Source organism: Carassius auratus, chromosome 44 (assembly GCF_003368295.1).
Source record: "Carassius auratus strain Wakin chromosome 44, ASM336829v1, whole genome shotgun sequence".
In the NCBI taxonomy this organism is placed as follows: Eukaryota; Metazoa; Chordata; class Actinopteri; order Cypriniformes; family Cyprinidae; genus Carassius; species Carassius auratus.
The window spans coordinates 7,895,582-7,913,980 of record NC_039286.1 but is presented as its reverse complement, the minus strand read 5'-3'; the positions used below and the strand labels follow the sequence as shown (position 1 = coordinate 7,913,980).

General features: G+C 35.2%; 2 protein-coding genes across 5 annotated transcripts; both read right to left on the bottom strand.

The window, feature by feature from the left end:
• Nucleotides 1-2,661: 2,661 nt before the first annotated feature.
• On the bottom strand, nt 2,662-8,495 carry LOC113062345 (probable ATP-dependent RNA helicase ddx6). Of its 4 annotated transcripts, XM_026232139.1 has the most exons (15): nt 8,340-8,495; nt 7,436-7,560; nt 6,896-6,994; nt 6,342-6,405; nt 6,068-6,172; nt 4,969-5,098; nt 4,714-4,860; nt 4,529-4,623; nt 4,260-4,382; nt 4,031-4,159; nt 3,831-3,947; nt 3,616-3,679; nt 3,399-3,500; nt 3,026-3,259; nt 2,662-2,861 (listed from the first exon to the last, which is right to left on the bottom strand). In XM_026232139.1, exons 2-14 carry the CDS (start codon nt 7,438-7,440, stop codon nt 3,051-3,053), a joined length of 1,389 nt encoding a protein of 462 aa, XP_026087924.1. In that variant the 5' UTR covers nt 7,441-7,560; nt 8,340-8,495; the 3' UTR covers nt 2,662-2,861; nt 3,026-3,050. The 4 variants fall into 4 exon arrangements, with proteins under 4 accessions (XP_026087924.1, XP_026087921.1, XP_026087923.1 ...); XM_026232136.1 differs by having other exon boundaries at nt 6,896-7,560; XM_026232138.1 differs by having other exon boundaries at nt 2,662-2,856; nt 6,896-7,560.
• A 1,010-nt stretch (nt 8,496-9,505) lies between these two features.
• LOC113062343 (hormone-sensitive lipase) lies at nt 9,506-17,554 on the bottom strand. Its single transcript, XM_026232133.1, has 11 exons — nt 17,293-17,554; nt 14,579-14,823; nt 13,769-14,053; nt 13,504-13,594; nt 13,202-13,347; nt 12,460-12,645; nt 12,109-12,261; nt 11,872-12,016; nt 10,800-11,027; nt 10,323-10,690; nt 9,506-10,242 (listed from the first exon to the last, which is right to left on the bottom strand). Exons 2-11 carry the CDS (start codon nt 14,819-14,821, stop codon nt 10,009-10,011), a joined length of 2,079 nt encoding a protein of 692 aa, XP_026087918.1. The 5' UTR covers nt 14,822-14,823; nt 17,293-17,554; the 3' UTR covers nt 9,506-10,008.
• Between the last annotated feature and the right edge of the window lie 845 nt (nt 17,555-18,399).

Below are 18,399 nucleotides of genomic sequence, written 5' to 3'. Positions count from 1 at the left end.
TGATGTTGCATTATGGCTGCAACAAACCTTAAACTAAAACACCCTTATTAATAAAATGTAATGGAAAAAAGTTCTGCACAGCGATGACGTAATGACGTCAGTCGAGACGTAAAATAATTCCTCAGTGAGTTCATTCTGACGAGCTGTTCAAAAGAACCGATTGGAAACGAGTCAGACTCCCCATACGCCTTTCTCCCGTAAGCCCTCCTATTTTCAGCTCGACAAAGCAGAAGCTAAATGGCTATTAGCTTGTTTACCTGTCAATCACTACGTAAAAATGAAGCGGGTTTGAAAACAGCGAGAAGAAAGTAAAGGGCATGTGCTTTGAAGGTCAATGAATGGCCTTTAGAGGTCGCTTGGATTCCAGTGACCTGAACTGTGAGATAAACGAAGAACACAACCAAACAGAACTAGAGTTTGGTCAATCGATTTATGCGATGGATCCTTAAGTCTAAATGAAATAAATATCGACAACTCCTATAAATAAAAATAATAGTAAAACGGAAAAACATTATATATTTGGCATATAATTAATAGGTATAGTAATAATGATTACAATAATAGTACAGTACACAATTTAATAAGGTACATGAACACATTTGTGTGACAAATTTGTTTAAATTGAATAATTCAGAAAAAAATAAACCTAAAGAATTTGATTCACAAAAATTATTTTCCTTAATTATTGACAATATAAATTGTTGTACTACAGTCAATTTAATAGGAAATCAATGTACTAATTTAAACATTAAAGAGTTGAGCCTGTGAAAAATAACAAAAATATACATCCCCCAAAAGGTACTTTTTCACATTCAATAAAAAAAAAGGAAACCATACTGTCATCGCTGACACGAATTTACTGTGACAGATGACATATTAATTACATTTCAAACTATAATACATACTATAACCTCAAGCTATTTATATGAATAAACAAAAGGAGCAAAAAAACAAAACTAAAAAATCAATCAGACAGTCACACACACACAATCATGAACTTTAGACTATTTTTTGCATCAATTACAAACAGAATCAAGCATCATTTTTTTCTCTCTCCAGGAAAACAAATATAAAATGTACATTAACCAATTGTCCCACATCTGCTCCCCACTTCCATTAACTGTAATAAACCATCTAATCCATTTTTTTTTCCAGAAACAACCTCACCATATACAAAGAAAAACATTTACAGCTCATCACTGCATGACAGGATGGATGGAGAATGAAAGTGTGTCCATTAAAATAAAGTTTTGAAATATGCTAATAGTCGTACAAATACAATAATCTTTCAAATTGCACAGAATCATCATCAGGAATTTGTAATCTGGCTCAAGGTTTCCTAATTTAACTGTGCAATGCTTATTTGCATGAACTGTGCTGTTACAATAGCTAAAGAAGTATCCAAACTGAGGTTTCTACATTTAGAAATAGCTTTGAGCTAAATTCCACATTTTCTTGCTCAGCCAAAAAAACTAAAACAACAACAAAATAGAAAAAACAATAGAACATTGTTTGGAGAAAAATCACAGCTGCCCCTGAGAATATGCTACAATTCTGCTGTATGAAAATACTCTCTTAATCAAAATATCTAATAAATGCAACATGAGGTTATGAAAAAGATTCTTGCAAATAGATTTTTGACTCATTGGGAGTCAACAATCCTATCTATTCCCTTTTGTAAGTGGATATATTTTGTAGATAGTCCTATATTATATTATATTATATATATATATATATATATATATATATATATATATATATATATATATATATATATATATATATATATATATATATATATATATATATTCACTACACAATATGCATCAAAGTAAAAAGCAAACATTTTGGCAAAAACATACATATCTGGAAATAACAATGTCAAAAAAAAAAGCCCATTTATTAACCACTTTATACATTAATATATAAAAAAATGAAACTGTAAAAGAGGCTATCCTCGACCAACTTTCTCAACAACCTTTAAATAAATGAAAAAAAAAAAAAAAGGAACCAAACAGACCATTTAGACAAATTGACAGTTGTGCATATAAATGTGAGGATCTGGTCATGTATAATGCCTGCAGTCTGGTGAATTTGTTAATCAGCTCTCATGTAGTAGACTGACATCTCTCACATTATGCCAGTTTTAGCATGCCTGTTTAAGTTAGGAATATCTATTATAGCATAGTTTCAGAATTATATATAATAATTGCTTTTTTTGAACCCATCATTTACGTTTATATTTCCTTCGGAATTCCAAATGTATATTTGCCTGTGAGTGTGACTACTAATGAAACTACAAAACCCACTACTAATGCAGATGATTTTACTCCGGCTGTTTAGTGCAATGGTTCAAGTTCACACCTGAATCCCGAGCTCTGCAATATTTCCATGGTTTCTCTAGCTGCCTCAGACAGAATATAAATAGAATCTGAAAATGCATTTCTCATCAATTAATCAATACATTTTTTTCTAATCACAGAATCCATTAGCACCAGTATGCTGCAAAATCCTGTGTTTAGTCTTTGGGAATACTTCAACATAGCAGTGACATATTAATCTAAGACAGAGATGATATATATTAAGGCACTTGGGTTAAACAAGTTTTGTTTTATGATGTGTGTGTAAATTCTTAACTAATGATGCAAGAATGCTATTCTCTATGTTCACAAATACCTTTGTTTATTGTTTTCTATCAAAAAGGAACTCCTGAATGTTTAGTTTTTGTTCTTGCATGTCTCAACTGGTCATTTATAAAGATATATAACACTCCTAACAATGAACAATGAATGGAAGAAAAAAATAATACTGTGGAGCAGGAAAAGATGATGAAAGATATGAGCAGAGATTCTCCAACTGTCCTAGAAAGAGCAGATGATAAAGTCAATCCCATTTTCACGGATTCATATGGAAATATAAATAGACAATGCAATATAAGGTATTCTTAGATCAATAAACACAGTATAGGTGAATTTCCCCATTACATGACATAAGTACATAAAGTGTCCCAACTGTATGCCTTTACCTGTCCTGCTCTCTAATGGTGCCTCCTAATGTGCTTCAGAGCCTCCTCCAGGGTGAGATGTCTCTGCCTCACAGTCAGGGTTCACCGAGTGAAACTCTGCCACATACAGGCTCTTATCGATGCTCCCGGGAATGGGCGTTATCTCGGTCATCAGCTGGTCCTCAATGGTCTTCAGGTTAAAACGATCCTCAGCGGTAATGAGATTGATTGCCAAACCCAGATGTCCAAACCTTCCTACAAATTCAGCACAGGGGCCATATAATTATACATTATAAATAAAATAAAAGTTTAATGTGTGTGATATAAAAGTGTTGAGTCTAAATAATTTAATCCAAATTGAATCCTCCACATCAGTGTTTTTTGTCAACTTCACCTGAGCGTCCGATGCGATGCAGATATGTTTCTGCATTCTTGGGGAAGTCAAAGTTGATGACCACATTTACTGCCTGGATGTCGATGCCTCTAGTGAATAAATCTGTTTTAAGAGCATAAATTCAGTTACATTTTTTCTAGCATTATTATGCAATTACACACACACACACACACACAAAAAAAAGAGTTAAGATACTATAATATATATATACACTCACCTGTGCAAACAAGGTTTCTGCAGAGCCCATTTCTGAAGTCGTGGAAAACCCGGTTTCTGTATTCCTGCCATGTGAATAAAATAATGCACAATGTTTGCGGTCACAAATAATTGCAATACTGCAAAGTTTAAGAATTTGACTGAAGCAAATAAGCAAATCATACTGAACAGATCTGAATTGCACTGGAACTGACAACAAGAAAACATTTACAGTACCTGCATCATCTTAGCATGAATGTAAAAGCAGGAGCAGCCCAGCTGCGTGATCTTCTTGGCCAAGAGCTCCACTCGCTGAGTAGAGTTACAAAAGATGATGGACTGATTTATCTGCAACTGTTGAGAGAAGTGCTTGAGTCATGTTAACTGTAGAAATATTATTCTTTTTTCAAAGTCCTAAAAGGAAATTCATTCTTTACCCTGGAGAACAATGTGTTGAGGCAGTGGACTTTCTGTTTTTCTGTGACGTAAGCATAGTACTGCGTGATGCCTTTCAGGGTCAGTTCCTCCATCAGATTAATCTCATAGGGCTTCTGCAGGTGCTTTGCCTGCCAAGATACAAAAGTGTGAATATTTAAACGTGCAGATGTAGAAAGAGACAGATGAGCACAATGAAAGCATAAATGTGTTTAAAATGACTTCTCGAACCATGAACTTCTGTACACTGATGGGGAATGTGGCTGAATAGAGCAGAATCTGTCTGTTCTTTGAAAGGAAACTAATGATGTCCTCAATAATAACCACAAAGTCCTGAGAGAGTAGCTTATCAGCCTAGAAGAAAACAAGCAATGAAGGTTAAACGTTGATAGTGGTGGTATTAACAACATCTAAGTAACGGTCAAGATGTTCCATTGTGACAGTGTGCAACAGGGAATAATTAATTTAGTAATATTCCGACGGGCATGTACAATACTCACCTCATCCATGACCATCATCTGAACTTTATTCACTTTGGCTATGCCCTTTTTTATCAAGTCCAAGATTCTGCCAGGTGTTGCTATAACCACATGAACTGCAGAAAACAGTTTTGAACAACATGCTTTTACTGCAGAAGATGATCAGACTGTAATCTCTTAATGATTAGATGTTCACTGAACAGTACCCTCCTCATCCAGGCGCATGATATCATCTCGTAGGTTGGTCCCTCCTGTGGTTGCCATGACCTTGACACCACCCAGGTGCTTGCTGATCTGAATACTGATCTGACTGACCTGCAGAGCCAGTTCACGAGTGGGAACTATCACAATGGCTGTGGGTAAACACAGAAAGAGAGTACAGTGTAAAAAATAAAAATAAAAAAATAAGAAAGTGGAGGATAAAAGGTATATCTTGTGTGAAATGTTTTGGAGAGAGATACCCTGGATATGATCCTTTTTTATGTCAATTCGCTCCAGAAGGGGGATAAGGTATGCACCACTCTTTCCAGTCCCGTTTTTGGCACGAGCCAGTATATCGCGGCCAGAAAGGGCAATAGGAATACTCTCTTCCTAAAAAAATAAAAATAAAAAAAAATAAATAAATCGAAGGAACAGTTAACCCAAAAATGAAAATTTGCTGAAAATGTACTCATCCTCAGGACATTCAATATAAAGATGAATTTGTTTTCTTCATCAGAACAGATCTGGAAAAACTTAGCATTAAATCACTTGAAGGATCCTCTGCAGTGAATGGGTGCCGTCAAAATGAGAGTCCAAACAGCTGATTAAAACATCATAATAATTTAAAAGTAATCCACACCACTCCAGTTCAGCAATTAAAAATTTGTGAGGAAAAGCTGCTCACAATTCCATCATTAAGGCATTTTAACTTCAAATTGTCGCTTCTGGACAAAATATCCATAATAGTCCATAATAACACTTCTTGAAAAAGTTTATTCCCTGTTGTCCTCTCACATTAAAATCCACTGATATAAACTGTTTTGGATTACGCTTGTAAAATGGTGCTTGATTTGTGCATATTTCTCTCCTGTTTCAGACAAGATGACTTTTCCACCACTGGAGAAAACAATATTATGGCTTTAATACTGTTTTATAGATATTATGCCAATAGTTTGAAGCAAAAGTTTGAAGTTAAAAACGTCTTGATGGAATGGTTTGTTATAAACAGGCAGCTTTTCACTTCACATGACATGAATTGATGAACTGGAGTTGTGTGGATTATTTACTTTGATGTTTTTATCAGCTGTTTGAACTCTAATTCTAACGGCACTCATTCACTGCAGAGAATACAATGGTGAGCAAGTGATGTAATGCTTCATTTCACCAATTCTGTTCTTATGAAGAGACAAACTCATCAATATCTTGGATAGCCTGAGTGTGAATACATTTTCTTCATATTTTCATTTTTGGGCGAACTATTCCTTTAAACACTGTTATTAAGCATAAACACTGAGGATACCAATGTTGTTCAGAAATACTGGTCACTTGTCCATGTTTTGAAGTTCTTGCATCTATTACCTGAATGGGGGAGGGCTTTTCCCAGCCCATCTCAAAAATGCCCATCAGCAGCTCTCTCTTTAGACAGTAGTCCTCAAACTCATTCCCTTTGGTTGCAGTCACATCCTTGAGAGACAGAAATAGCATGAAATAGACAGATCATAAGATCATCTGTACTTATACTTTACAAAATGAAAAACAATCACTTCTCACCAAATGCATGTTGCATGTATATATAAGAATTCTACAGTGTGAAAAACAAAACATCCTTATAACATTTCACTGAAAGACTTACAGAAGTTTTGAATCTATTGTCCTTAGCCGGGAGCAGTAGGCTTTTTTTCCAGTCATCACCAAACCTGTGTGTCAGTAAATTAATATATATACTTCTGTACAAAAGTTTGGGGTCAGTAATACATATGTATTTGTAAAGAAAGAAATTTATACTTTTGTTCAACAAGAACCTATTAAATTGTCAGAAAGTGACAGTAAAGGCATTTATTATGCTAGAAAAGATTTTTATTTCAAATGAAAGCTGTTATTTGAACTTTTATCAAAGAATGTTTCTTGAGCAACAAATCAGCTTATTAGTATGATTTCTAGAGGATCCTGTGACACTGAAGACTGGGGTAATGATGCTGAAAATTCAGCTAATAATTAACAGTTATTAGAAATTGCAAAAATATTTAAAAATATTACTGTTTTTCTGATCAAATAAATGCAGCCTTGGTGAACATAAAAGTCTTAACAGACCCCAAACTTTTAAACAGCAGTGTACACAGACATGTCACATATAACACACATACATTAAGCAAACAAGTGTTCATTAAGACAGTATAACAACCTCACCTGATTCCAGGTCCTTCCTGAGTTGCAATGGCTGGTTTTGGGGTCCCCATGGGCTCCTTTCCAGACTGAGAGGGGCCTTTAGGCTGTCCTATAAGATGCCTATTGTGTGTGTTTAACCCAATGAAAGCAGGCCCAGTATTCTCCATCTTTGTTGTCATGTTTTTTTTAAGTTTCTAAAGCTTTTCCATGTCTTTTTTTTACTTTTCTAACGCCTTACTAATTTGTAATAAGACCAAGTGAACCATTCACAGTGTCCACAAGGCCTCAATAAAAAGTATCACTAAAGAATCGTATGAGATATTTATAAATTTTACATACAGCTTAGGCTCAATAATGCAGAGCAATGCTGCCACACAAGATTTATTACAGGGCTCTTCTAAAAGAAGATAAATAAATATGTATGTGCATAAATAATGCACACAGTATAGAAAATTATACCTGGACAGGTGCAATAAAGAACTCGTCTGCTAAGGAAATGTGAACTACAGAAATATCTAGACTACAACTTTCTTTTCGTGTCTACACTTCTGCAATATTTACATCATGCAAACAGCGCTTTGTGGTCTTCTGGCTGCCGATTTTCACTTTTACTTCTTCAGATGCAGTTTAACTCTCAGATGTGCTTTCCTCTGTGTAGACATCCAGTTGTTCCACACCTGTGCCACCTGCAGAGAAACAACTTGGAAATCAAAGTCAATTCACTATACAAAATGAAATGACATTAAATATTCTGTTAGATGCTCATTGAATATCCATTTTTAATTTATAATTGTTTTACAGTCGTAACTATCAATGTTATATTGGTTAAAATAATTTATTGCAAACAGAAAGTTTTTTAAAAACGGTCAAATGCAATGTTGTAATGGGTCATAATCATAATCATCAAGTTTTTTTTTTTTTTTGGAGTTTCATGGTATAAGGTGGACTTTATGGAATAAATAAAACTTTATAAAAGTACCTTGTCACATGTCATGATGCTGAATGATTCCCATATTGGAAAACAATAACTTAACTTAAAGTAATAACACTGAATTACCAAGGAACTTTTACTAGTCAAAATTATTACAATGAGACATTATATAAAATTATTATAACTGTAATCTAGTAAATGCTACAACTTAATTCTAGTAACGTTACTGTTGACTTTATTCTCGAAAATATTGTCATATTTTTTACTTAATTCTCGTATTGCTACGACTTTATTCTGGCAGTTTTTACTTTTTACACAAAATATTACCTTAATATTGTAATGCTAGTTTTTTAACGTAGCACTAAAACGCCGCATTAAATTAAATTAACATCACTTCAGGCAAATCGTTTTGAAAAATAACGTTTATTCCAAATTGACGGACATCAACTTACGTTAGTTTAGTTAGTTGTGCTAAGCTAGGCTAAACTTTTAACATTACTCTAACATATCCGACAGTTAAAACCAAATATTTACCTTTACTTACACCCGTTTCCTATGCTGCCATATATGTGAAGTAAATTACTTGGTGGGATTTATTTCAATTCGCTTCAAACAGCTATTCTCGTTGTTGTATTTCTGTCAACATGAACGTCAGAGGGCTTCGTTTTGAAGCTGTGTATCTGAGGTGCTGCCATCAACGGCTCGGAGGCTCTTATGACCCTGTCAAACATTTCTTTAAATATACGCCTTTATTACCTTAAAATTACTGTGGTATCCATAGTGTATTTTAGGCATTCTTAGTCATAAAAAAATAATAATACTAGAAAAAATTTAATTAAAAAATAAAAAATAAAAATAAATAAATATATATATAAATATATATATATATATTTTTTTAAATAATTCAATAAACACTTCATGAATTCAGACTTGAAATTCTTATTATTAGTAGTAGTAGTAGTAGCATAAAGTAGTGACTAATACTTATCAAATTACCATAATGTTATTGTAGTAACAATAACTGCAAAATTGAGCAAAATATAGACCAAAACATAAAACAGCACTGGAAACACAGAGCCCTTTAAAAATAGTGGATTATTAATTTATTGCATTTGACATTCAGTTCATCAAAATTCTCTCAGAAATGTACAGCACAGAACAAAAATATTTGGTGTTTAAAGAATAGAGTACAGGTCATCATGTGCTGAATCTGATTTGGTTATGGTTATGAACACCTTTTAACTAATTTAGTTTACTGCATCATTAATGTGAACTGGTAACTAGTCAACAGTGAATGATTCTTGTGCATCCAGCCAGTTGTTCTTCAAGAAATATAATGAGGTAACCTGTTAACATGAAGGTTCAAGTGTAGACAACAGTACAATGAAAAGAAACAATGCTATAAAGCGCATAACTGCATCCTCAAAGTTTTGTCAGATATATAAAATCAATTATATCACACACAAATACCCTCTTAAAATGAATTACACATTTTAAAATAATGCTATAGCTGACGTTGTTATTTAATACCATAGCAGGGGTGTCAAAGTAATTTCAGGCCACAAAACACACTAAATACAACTTTATGTGGAACAATATAAGTATATATAAATATATATATATATATATATATATATATATATATATATATATATATATATATATATATATATATATATATATATATATATATATATATCATAGAGAGTGCTGTGTATTTGACACAACCTTTACATTTAATTCAAAAACATTCAAACCATTTTCATTTCAGATAAAAATAAGTCAGACATGGTGATTTTAATAAAAATCCACAGAGCAGTTGCTTTAAAAATATTCATTTGCGGAGCAGAAGTAGCTAGGATTGCATCTAATTGCATCACTACAGGCACAATGGTGAAAATTTGGTGGATGGTTAGACATTCAGTTCATTTAGAACACAACAGTGGATAGTTATTGTGAATACTTAAAAATGAGTCATTCTGATGCAAAACTGGCTGCACATTAAGCCTATGACTGTGGTATTGCAAGCTGGATCTACAATTGCTTCCAGGAGTTCAGCTGGTGGACAGACTTATCTTAAAAAAAAAAAGAAAAATCTGGTTTCAAACCTTTCAAAACTACTTTCACTTCATTATTATTTAGATCCCTGGAACTTCTTGAACATTGGTGGTCCATCATGATGACTTTCCCAAGCCTAAACGGTCTAATTGAGCCCCTGCTGCCTCTGATCAGCAGGTAGTTCCTCTTGCTGGAAGACTTCTCTGATTCGTTTCACACATATATCAGATGCTTCCTGGGTTTCTTTGGAAAGCTGTAGTAGGCTCAGGAAGCCATGGGGAAGGTCTTCAACCACAGTGAGCGTTACAGGCTGGTTCATATTCCTAAGCTTTTTGGCAAGCATCACCGAATCATCTAACAGGGCATCCAAAGCAGAGGCCTGAAAAGAACAATCAATCAAAGCATTAAAATAATAGCTTCAAACGTTGTTCTTGGAAATGCATTTTCATCATGTCTTACCACTATATGCACTGGTGGAAGCCCCTTGAGAAGACTGTCCGGAGCTAGTAGAGGAGAAACGAACGGGTTCTTCATTATTGGTGTGCAAGGTGTCCGTATATCCACCAGACACCGAGACCGGAGTGGCTCAAAGTTGTCTGGGTATTCTTTGACTTCCTGTGGTTTTTCTACAGAATGTGACTTGGTAGATGAAGGACCGTTTGATGATGTGGTTAAAGAGGATGACGATGCTGCTTTTGGATCTAATAGGGTCTGAAACCAATTTGTCGCTCCTTGGGCGAAGTTAGTCAACAACTTTACTGTGTCGTGTCCCAAAGCGGCCAAGGTGTCTAACTGCTGAGCCGGCTGTGCTGACTGAAAACTTGTACCTGAGACCGAGACAGTGACCAAGAGACAGTACAATCATGAAAATGCGGTAGATTAAAGCTGTATTGCATAAACCTTTTGTCTAGAACACGACTCGACTCAAAAGCTCACCAGCATAGGCATCAATACACTTGTAGAGCACACTCAGAGGCAGCAGAGGGTCGATTAAAGTGAGCAGTCTGGATGGTGAGGCATCTGTTGTTAGCAGAGTTGCTGGGTACGCTGCCACAATCCCATCAGGAACACGTACGCCGTGAGACATTGCCCTCATAGAGACTGTTATACACAGGTTACCACCTGCACTGTCTCCCACCAAACAAACACGTTCTGCAGTCGAGCCTGTGCAGCAAGATCAACATTTAGAGAGTCCTGAGGCATGGTTGGCATGTACACACCTGTTAATATGCTCACACACCTAAAGGTAAAAATAAAGTTCAAATGGTTCTTTGCAGAAGTTCAACCCTCTTTTTATAGGATTTGTGACGGGCTACATGGTTTACAACTTATTTTATAATTATTATTATTATACACTACCGTTCAAAAGTTTGGGGTCAGATATTTAAATGTTTTTAAAAGTCGTCTCACCAAGTCTGCATTTTATTGATATTGTACAGTATTTTACTGTGCAGTAATACTGTATAAATACAATTTCAAATAACTGTTTTCTATTTTAATACATTTGTAAAATGTATTTTTTCCCCCCAATCTGCAGTCATTACTCCATTCTTCAGTGCCACATGATTCTTCAGAACTCATTCTAATATACTCAAAAAACATTTCTTCTTATTATCCATTTTGAAATCAGTTGTGCTGCTTAATATGTTGGTGGAAATCAGGATTTTTCAAGATTCTTTGAATAGAAAAATTATAAAACAGCATTTATTTATTTTGTAGTATTATAAGTTTCTTTGCATCCTTACCTCCCCCTCTCCCTAAAAAGAACATTTTTATATTATCTTTAATAATATATATATATATATATAAATATATATATATATATATATATATATATATATATATATATATATATATATATATATTACTTTTAACAGCATTACATTTCCTTTTAAAACTGCCTTTTTTGACTAGTACATGTATATACTGAAATTACATTATATCTCCATAAAACAATCACTGTCTGCATATTAGTTATTCCATTTGGAGAGGAGTGTGCTTTACAAACCCAGCAAGTGGCAATTCTTTAAGGCCCAACAGTAGGCATAGAAACACTCCTCTAGAGCCCGGGGGAACGGGGCCTCTGGAGCCAACGAGTAATCCACAGAGAGAATAGGCACATTCAGATCCTTTGACCAGCTCTTCAAGTAATTCTACAATAGAGAGAACAAAACACAACATCCAAACAATGAAATCACTTAGGTGAGAAACTTTATATAGGGAGATAAAATTGCCACAGCCATACCTCATGTGATTTTGAAGTTTGTGCGACAAAGCCTCCTCCGTGGAAGTGTATGAGCAGGCATGGAGAAAGAGGAGCTGTCTGACGACTGAAACCCCCTGGCAGAGAGAGCTGAGGCCCCTCGGGACGAGAAAGGGCCAACAGTTCTGCACTGTCCTGTGGGAAGAGTTTGAATATGGAGGACATTTTGCAGAACTAATAGTTAAAAAAAAAAAAAAGCAGCATTTAATTACAAGAATGCTGAAAACATTTCTTTAAACTCATGCTAGAAACATCATTCAGAGCCTTAGGATACCTGTTTGTCCAACATCTAAATATGTTATTAATTCTTTCTTTTTCATAAAACACACAAACCTGTCCTTGTCGGAGTGTGTGAGAGATCAAGCGCACTTTGACTGGCCCAGGGCCCCAGTGTGCAACCGGAGGATTCATAAAGACTGAGAAACTGGGGTCAGAGGCCAGTGGCAAACTCAGACTTTCAGCTGGTATGGTTAATATTACATTCACTTGCACCACAGTGGAAGTAATCCTTGTCAAACTCTTTAGAAAAATACAGAAAAGAAAAATATATATATAATTGAAACTCTTCTGTCTTATTTAAACATACCGTTCAAAAGCTTGGTGTCAGTCAGAGTTTTAAAAAGAAATTAGTACCGTATATTGATTCGGAAAGCATGCAAATAATTGATCAACACAAATTATATTTCCGATCTTATGAACTTCCATTTATCAAAGAATCCTGAAAAGTGATCAGTTTCCACAAACGAATTAAGCCGAAAAACTGTTTTCAACATTGATAATAATAAGATATTTTTCTTGAACAGCAAATCAGCATAGTAGAACGATTTCTGAAGGATCATGTGACACTGAATACTGGAATAATGTTGATGCTGAAAATTCAGATTTGCATAACGGGAATAAATTAAATTTTTGTTTAAATAAATGCAGCCTTGGTCAGCATTTTTAAAAATCTTACTGACCCCAAAAGTTTGAACGGAACTTTACATTATGTAAACCTCCAGTTTAACAACAAGAACAAAACAGATATTGTTTTATCTGTTCTCATAGAAGCACACATAAACATACTTATACTTACTGATAATAACTCAGTCTCTGTAAGATTCCAAAAGGTTTTCCAAAACTGCATATCTAGATTTTGTGTGATGCGCTCAAACTCTGTCCCCCTCAGCTCAGGATCTACCATGTATTTGCCCGATGTGAAGAAAGAAAGAGCAGCAATGCCTGTAAATAAATCAAAGTTCATTGGAAAAAGGGATATGTAGTTGTGCGAGAGACTAATTTCCCCCACTGCAGTGCATTATGGAAATAGCAGAAATAAACACATCAAAGAATAAATCATGTAGTCCTAATATTATGAACTGCCCTATATGCACTTACCTAACCCAGTTTGCTGTTTCTTGTAGTTTTCACCAAAGGACACCATACTGATGACCACTGTCTGTAGAAAAGGCCTGAGCGAAGGGGAAAACTTGGAGCAGAGACAAATAAATAGAGACTTGGTGTTTCTGGAACTAGTTTGCATACAACATATAAACTGCACGCACTAGTGAAACAATAAAGATTTGTATTCATGGGAGGTTCCTAGTACTGCTAAAAAAAGAAAAAACTAAATTATGCAAAATAATTCTTAACATTATCTTACCTGGAATCCCAAACAACGACCATAGAAACATGCTTTGTGCATGGAGATGTACTCTTGCACAAACCTCTCGCTTAAACCCCCTTCCTCCTGTGAATAGAGCTGACCATGGGCATTGTCACTAAGTAATACCTGTGCCAGGTAAAGCAACGCCCGCAGCTGGCACAGGGCACTACAGTACGCATCCATTTCTGCCATATTATGGTCCATCCTGAAAAACGCTCCAGTGCAGTTTGATGCGATGTAACGGGCCTTCTGAAGGATGTGGAAGATGCAGGAATGGACCACCTACGGAAAACAGACAACATCAATGGACTGCTTTGGTGGATATTTCTATATTATATAAAAATACACAGTTTGGAGTCACTCAGATTTTTTTTTTTTTAATGTAATGCTTTTTTCAGCAAGGTAAGATAACAAATTATAACAAAAATATGAAACAGCACAAATGTTGTTTTGTTTTGTGTTTTTCACACAGAAAATAATAAATGTTTCTTGAGCAGCAAATCAGCATATTAGAACAATTTCTGAAGGATCATGTGACACTGAAGACTGGAGTACTAGCTTCTAAAAATACAGTGTATCTATGACAGGAATAAATGTAATTTTAAAATATATTTAAAAAACGTATTTTAAAGCATGATAATATTTCACAATATTTCTTTCACTGTATTTTTGATCAAAGAATTGCAGCCTTGGTGAGCATAAAATACTTCATCACAGCTGAAAATGTTATTATGATATGCCATTATTTGCACTTAACACCTCATTTGTAATACTGCACTCAACAGTTTGTAACCTTTTAGTGGTTACCTTGACTAAGGTGCGATATCCATTGCCAGGGGTCTGCGCATCCAAATCAAAATGGTGATAGACAGCAGTGAAACTAGTGATCAATGGTTCAACAGCACGACCATGTTCCTGAATCTGCCTCATGACCCCCAACAGACGATTGGTGGCATCGGCATTTGAAGAATTGTTGCGGGATCCATTAAGAGCCGAGATGACATCTGAACATACCATCTGCAGTGCTGCAAATACATCCTTATGATCCATGTCTGAGGACAGAGATATCAATAATGAAAATATGTGAAATAACCCCCAAGACATTCAGAAATGTACAACATTTTTCTGAAGGCAACAAAGCACAAAGAAAAAAAACACACATACAATACAAAAAAAAAATAAAAAATACAGTTTGGCAATGGCCAACCAATGTCATGAATACAAAATATTGTGTTCCAGAGAGAGCAGAGACTGACAGATCCCGGCCTGTGTCAATGGACACAAAGACTGGATCACGCAATATTCCTGCAACATCTAACCCTTAAGTCATCAAAGCCCAAAAGCAAGCACAAAAACCAGCTACTTTCTGAAAACGCATAATGGGAGGAACCTAATACTATAATTCAATTTAGTGGTGTGATGTGTGACAGAGATTTCAAGGAGAAGCTTATCAATGGAATTGGAGTCCCAGAACATGATGAGAACCTGCAGTCCATAATGGACCCTGTTAGACATGATACTGGATCTCAGTGGATCTTTTTCCACTTTTAACCCATCACAACATAAGGAATATGATTGGACATTAGTACAGGTGCATTTCAATAAATTAGAAGTTAATTTATTTCAGTAATTCAACTCAAATTGTGAAAACTGTGTATTAAATAAATTAAATGGACACTGACTAGTTTACTGTAAGTCTCTGGTTCTTTTAATTGTGATGATTTTGGCTTACATTTAATAAAAACCCACCAATTCACTATCTCAACAAATTAGAATATGGTGTCATGCCAATCAGCTAATCAGCTCAAAACACCTGCAAAAGTTTCCTGAGCCTTCAAAATGGTCCCTCAGTTCGGTTCACTAGGCTACACAATCATGGGGAAGAATTCTGATCTGACAGTTGTCCGGAAGACAATTATTGACACCCTTCACAAGGAGGGGAAGCCACAAACATTCATGGCCAAAGAAGCTGGCTGTTCACAGAGTGATGTATCCAAGCATGTTAACAGGAAGTTGAGTGGAAGGAAAAAGTGTGGAAGAAAAAGATGACAACCAAGCGAGAGATCCGCAGCCTTATGAGGATTGTCCAGCAAAATCGATTGAAGAATTTGAGTGAACTTCACAAGGAATGGACTGAGGCTGGGGTCAAGGCATCAAGAGCCACCACACACAGACATGTCAAGGAATTTGCTGAACCACAGACAACGTCAGAGGTGTCTTACCTGGGCTAAGGAGAAGAAGAACTGGTACTGTTGCCCAGTGGTCTAAAGTCCTCTTTTCAGATAAGAGTAAGTTTTGTATTTCATTTGGAAACCAAGGTCCAAGAGTCTGGAGGAAGAGTGGAGAATCTAATAGCTCAAGTTGCTTGAAGTCAAGTGTTAAGTTTCCACAGTCTGTGATGATTTTGGGTACAATTTCATCTGCTGGTGTTGGTCCATTGTGGTTTTTGGAAAACAAAATTCACTGCACCAATTTTACCAAGAAATCTTGGAGAACTTCATGCTTTCTTCTGCTGACCAGCTTTTTGAAGATGCTGATTTCATTTTCACCTCCCCACACTGCCAAAAGCAGCAAAAGTTGGTGTGCTTGACTGGCCAGCAAACTCACCAGACCTGAACCCCAGAGAGAATCTATGGGGTATTGTCATGAGGAAAATGAGAAACAAGAGACCAAAAATGCAGATGAGCTGAAGGCCACTGTCAAAGAAATCTGAGCTTCCACACCACCTCAGCAGTGCCACAAACTGATCACCTCCATGCCACGCTGAATTTCACAATTTGAGTTGAATTACTGAAATAAATGAGCTTTTCCACAACATTCTAATTTACTGAGATGCACCTGTATATTATAGAACTAATATAGTGTAGTATATTAACAGATCAATGATCCCCTGTCACAGAAACTTATAAAAAACCAAAAGGTTTTTAACATAAATTTCCTCATTTTAAGTATGCCTTATTAATAGATGGCAACACCAGAAAAACATTAGTTATAAAATATTCATTAGAAAAATAAACAAAATATTAAATTAAATTATTTAATTATAAATGCAATATTACATTATTAATACAATATATATTTTAAAATAATTATGATAAATATCTGACATTTTCATGAAGGGCTTTACTTTGACAAGTAGGCTAAGGTAAAAGAGAGTTTGAGATACAACCTTTTAAGATGGTTGCACCCAAAAAACATTAAACATTTATCAGCTATGTAGCCTGTTTCCTCAGTATTTAACAATATAGAGGCTATGTGGTATGTTATAGCAGCCAAGTATCATAAAACAGCATGTAATAAAAAAAGATCTGGCAACCCACTTTGCGCGATGCAGCGTTTGCCAGACAACTCCAGGGTGCAATAGGTTGCTCATTAACTTTCAATGGGACGAAACAGACATTACGAAACGTTTGGGAATGGTGGCCTCCACTCACAAATTTTGGAGACGAGGGTCAAGCAACCAGCCCGGAAAAGTTTACCCATCTACATTGAAAGGTTTCGGTTTGTTAAACAGCTCTTACCTAGTAACCTGTCACTCAATGAGCTCCGCTGCGCGTGCACGTTGCGCCTGAACTGCGAGCGTACGTTGACAGCAGCAACACATATCTAACAGCAGACCGTCTCGGAATGCTATCGACACTCGTACATTTTTATATCTAAAAACAGCGTGGTAGTGGATGTCTTTTGTTTTTGCTTTAACCTGCCTGTATCCTCTTCCGTGCCTGTGAAAGTTTCGACAAACCCGCAGCATCATGGGTACACGAGTTCAGAACAGAGCCCTATCGACGCATGTACGCGAGTGACGCGACGCGAACGTTTCCACTGCAATCAACGCTTTCAATGTATGTAGTGTTCTAATTTAGTCTTATAAATGGGACCGTATAGAGATATCCGGTGATTTCTAAAAATAGTAGACATTACGCTTTAATATACAAAAAAACATTTTAATAAATATTTTTATAGATTAATAAAAGTTCATGTTTTCAGTACAAGGTTATCATAAATATCAGCTATTTTACAGAATATCAAGTTATATTAATATTTTCATGAATATCACGTGTATTTTAAATGTTATGAATGTATACCGCTGATTGATGTAAATTTATTTCAACAGTTTTATATTGTTTTATAGCCTACAGTTTTATATTCTTTATATATATGCATTTGCTATAGCTATAGGTGTTTTATAGCAGGTTAACGTATATAGCACGATAAATAAATTTATAATAATTAAAAAATCATAAAAGATTAATTTAAAATTATAAATAGTAATAACACCATTAAATCGTTTTCGCTTTTTGTAATGAATGAGTTACTTAATTTCACAGTGAATTGTTCTCAGTGAGCACATAGTGGCAGTCATTACAAAGATATTTGATTCCAACTTCTCATTATCACCTGATGATACCCTCTGCTGGTCGAGGAGAAAACTGACTGAATTCTTGAATAGCCTTAGTGCTATAAAGAATCAACAGAAAAATACTTAAAAAAAAACAAAAAACTGAAGAATCAATCATACAAAATAAACGTGTAAAAAAAAAACTCCAGTACAAATGCGATGTGGTCAAATGCATTTTTCACTGCCTAATTGTTGTATGACACATCAAATTACAAAACATCAGGGGTCC

Excerpts from the sequence above, each read along its gene's own strand:
- LOC113062343 (XM_026232133.1), bottom strand. The coding sequence starts at position 14,821 with ATGGATCATAAGGATGTATTTGCAGCACTGCAGATGGTATGTTCAGAT. Across the intron at positions 12,646-13,201 it reads CAGAGACTGAGTTATTATCA|AGTTTGACAAGGATTACTTC; the intron begins GTAAGTATAAGT and ends ATTTTTCTAAAG. Across the intron at positions 12,017-12,108 it reads AAACTTCAAAATCACATGAG|AATTACTTGAAGAGCTGGTC; the intron begins GTATGGCTGTGG and ends TCTCTATTGTAG.
- LOC113062345 (XM_026232136.1), bottom strand. The coding sequence starts at position 7,053 with ATGACAACAAAGATGGAGAATACTGGGCCTGCTTTCATTGGGTTAAAC. Across the intron at positions 6,406-6,895 it reads CAGGAAGGACCTGGAATCAG|GTTTGGTGATGACTGGAAAA; the intron begins GTGAGGTTGTTA and ends ACTGACACACAG. Across the intron at positions 4,624-4,713 it reads CATGCGCCTGGATGAGGAGG|TTCATGTGGTTATAGCAACA; the intron begins GTACTGTTCAGT and ends TGTTTTCTGCAG.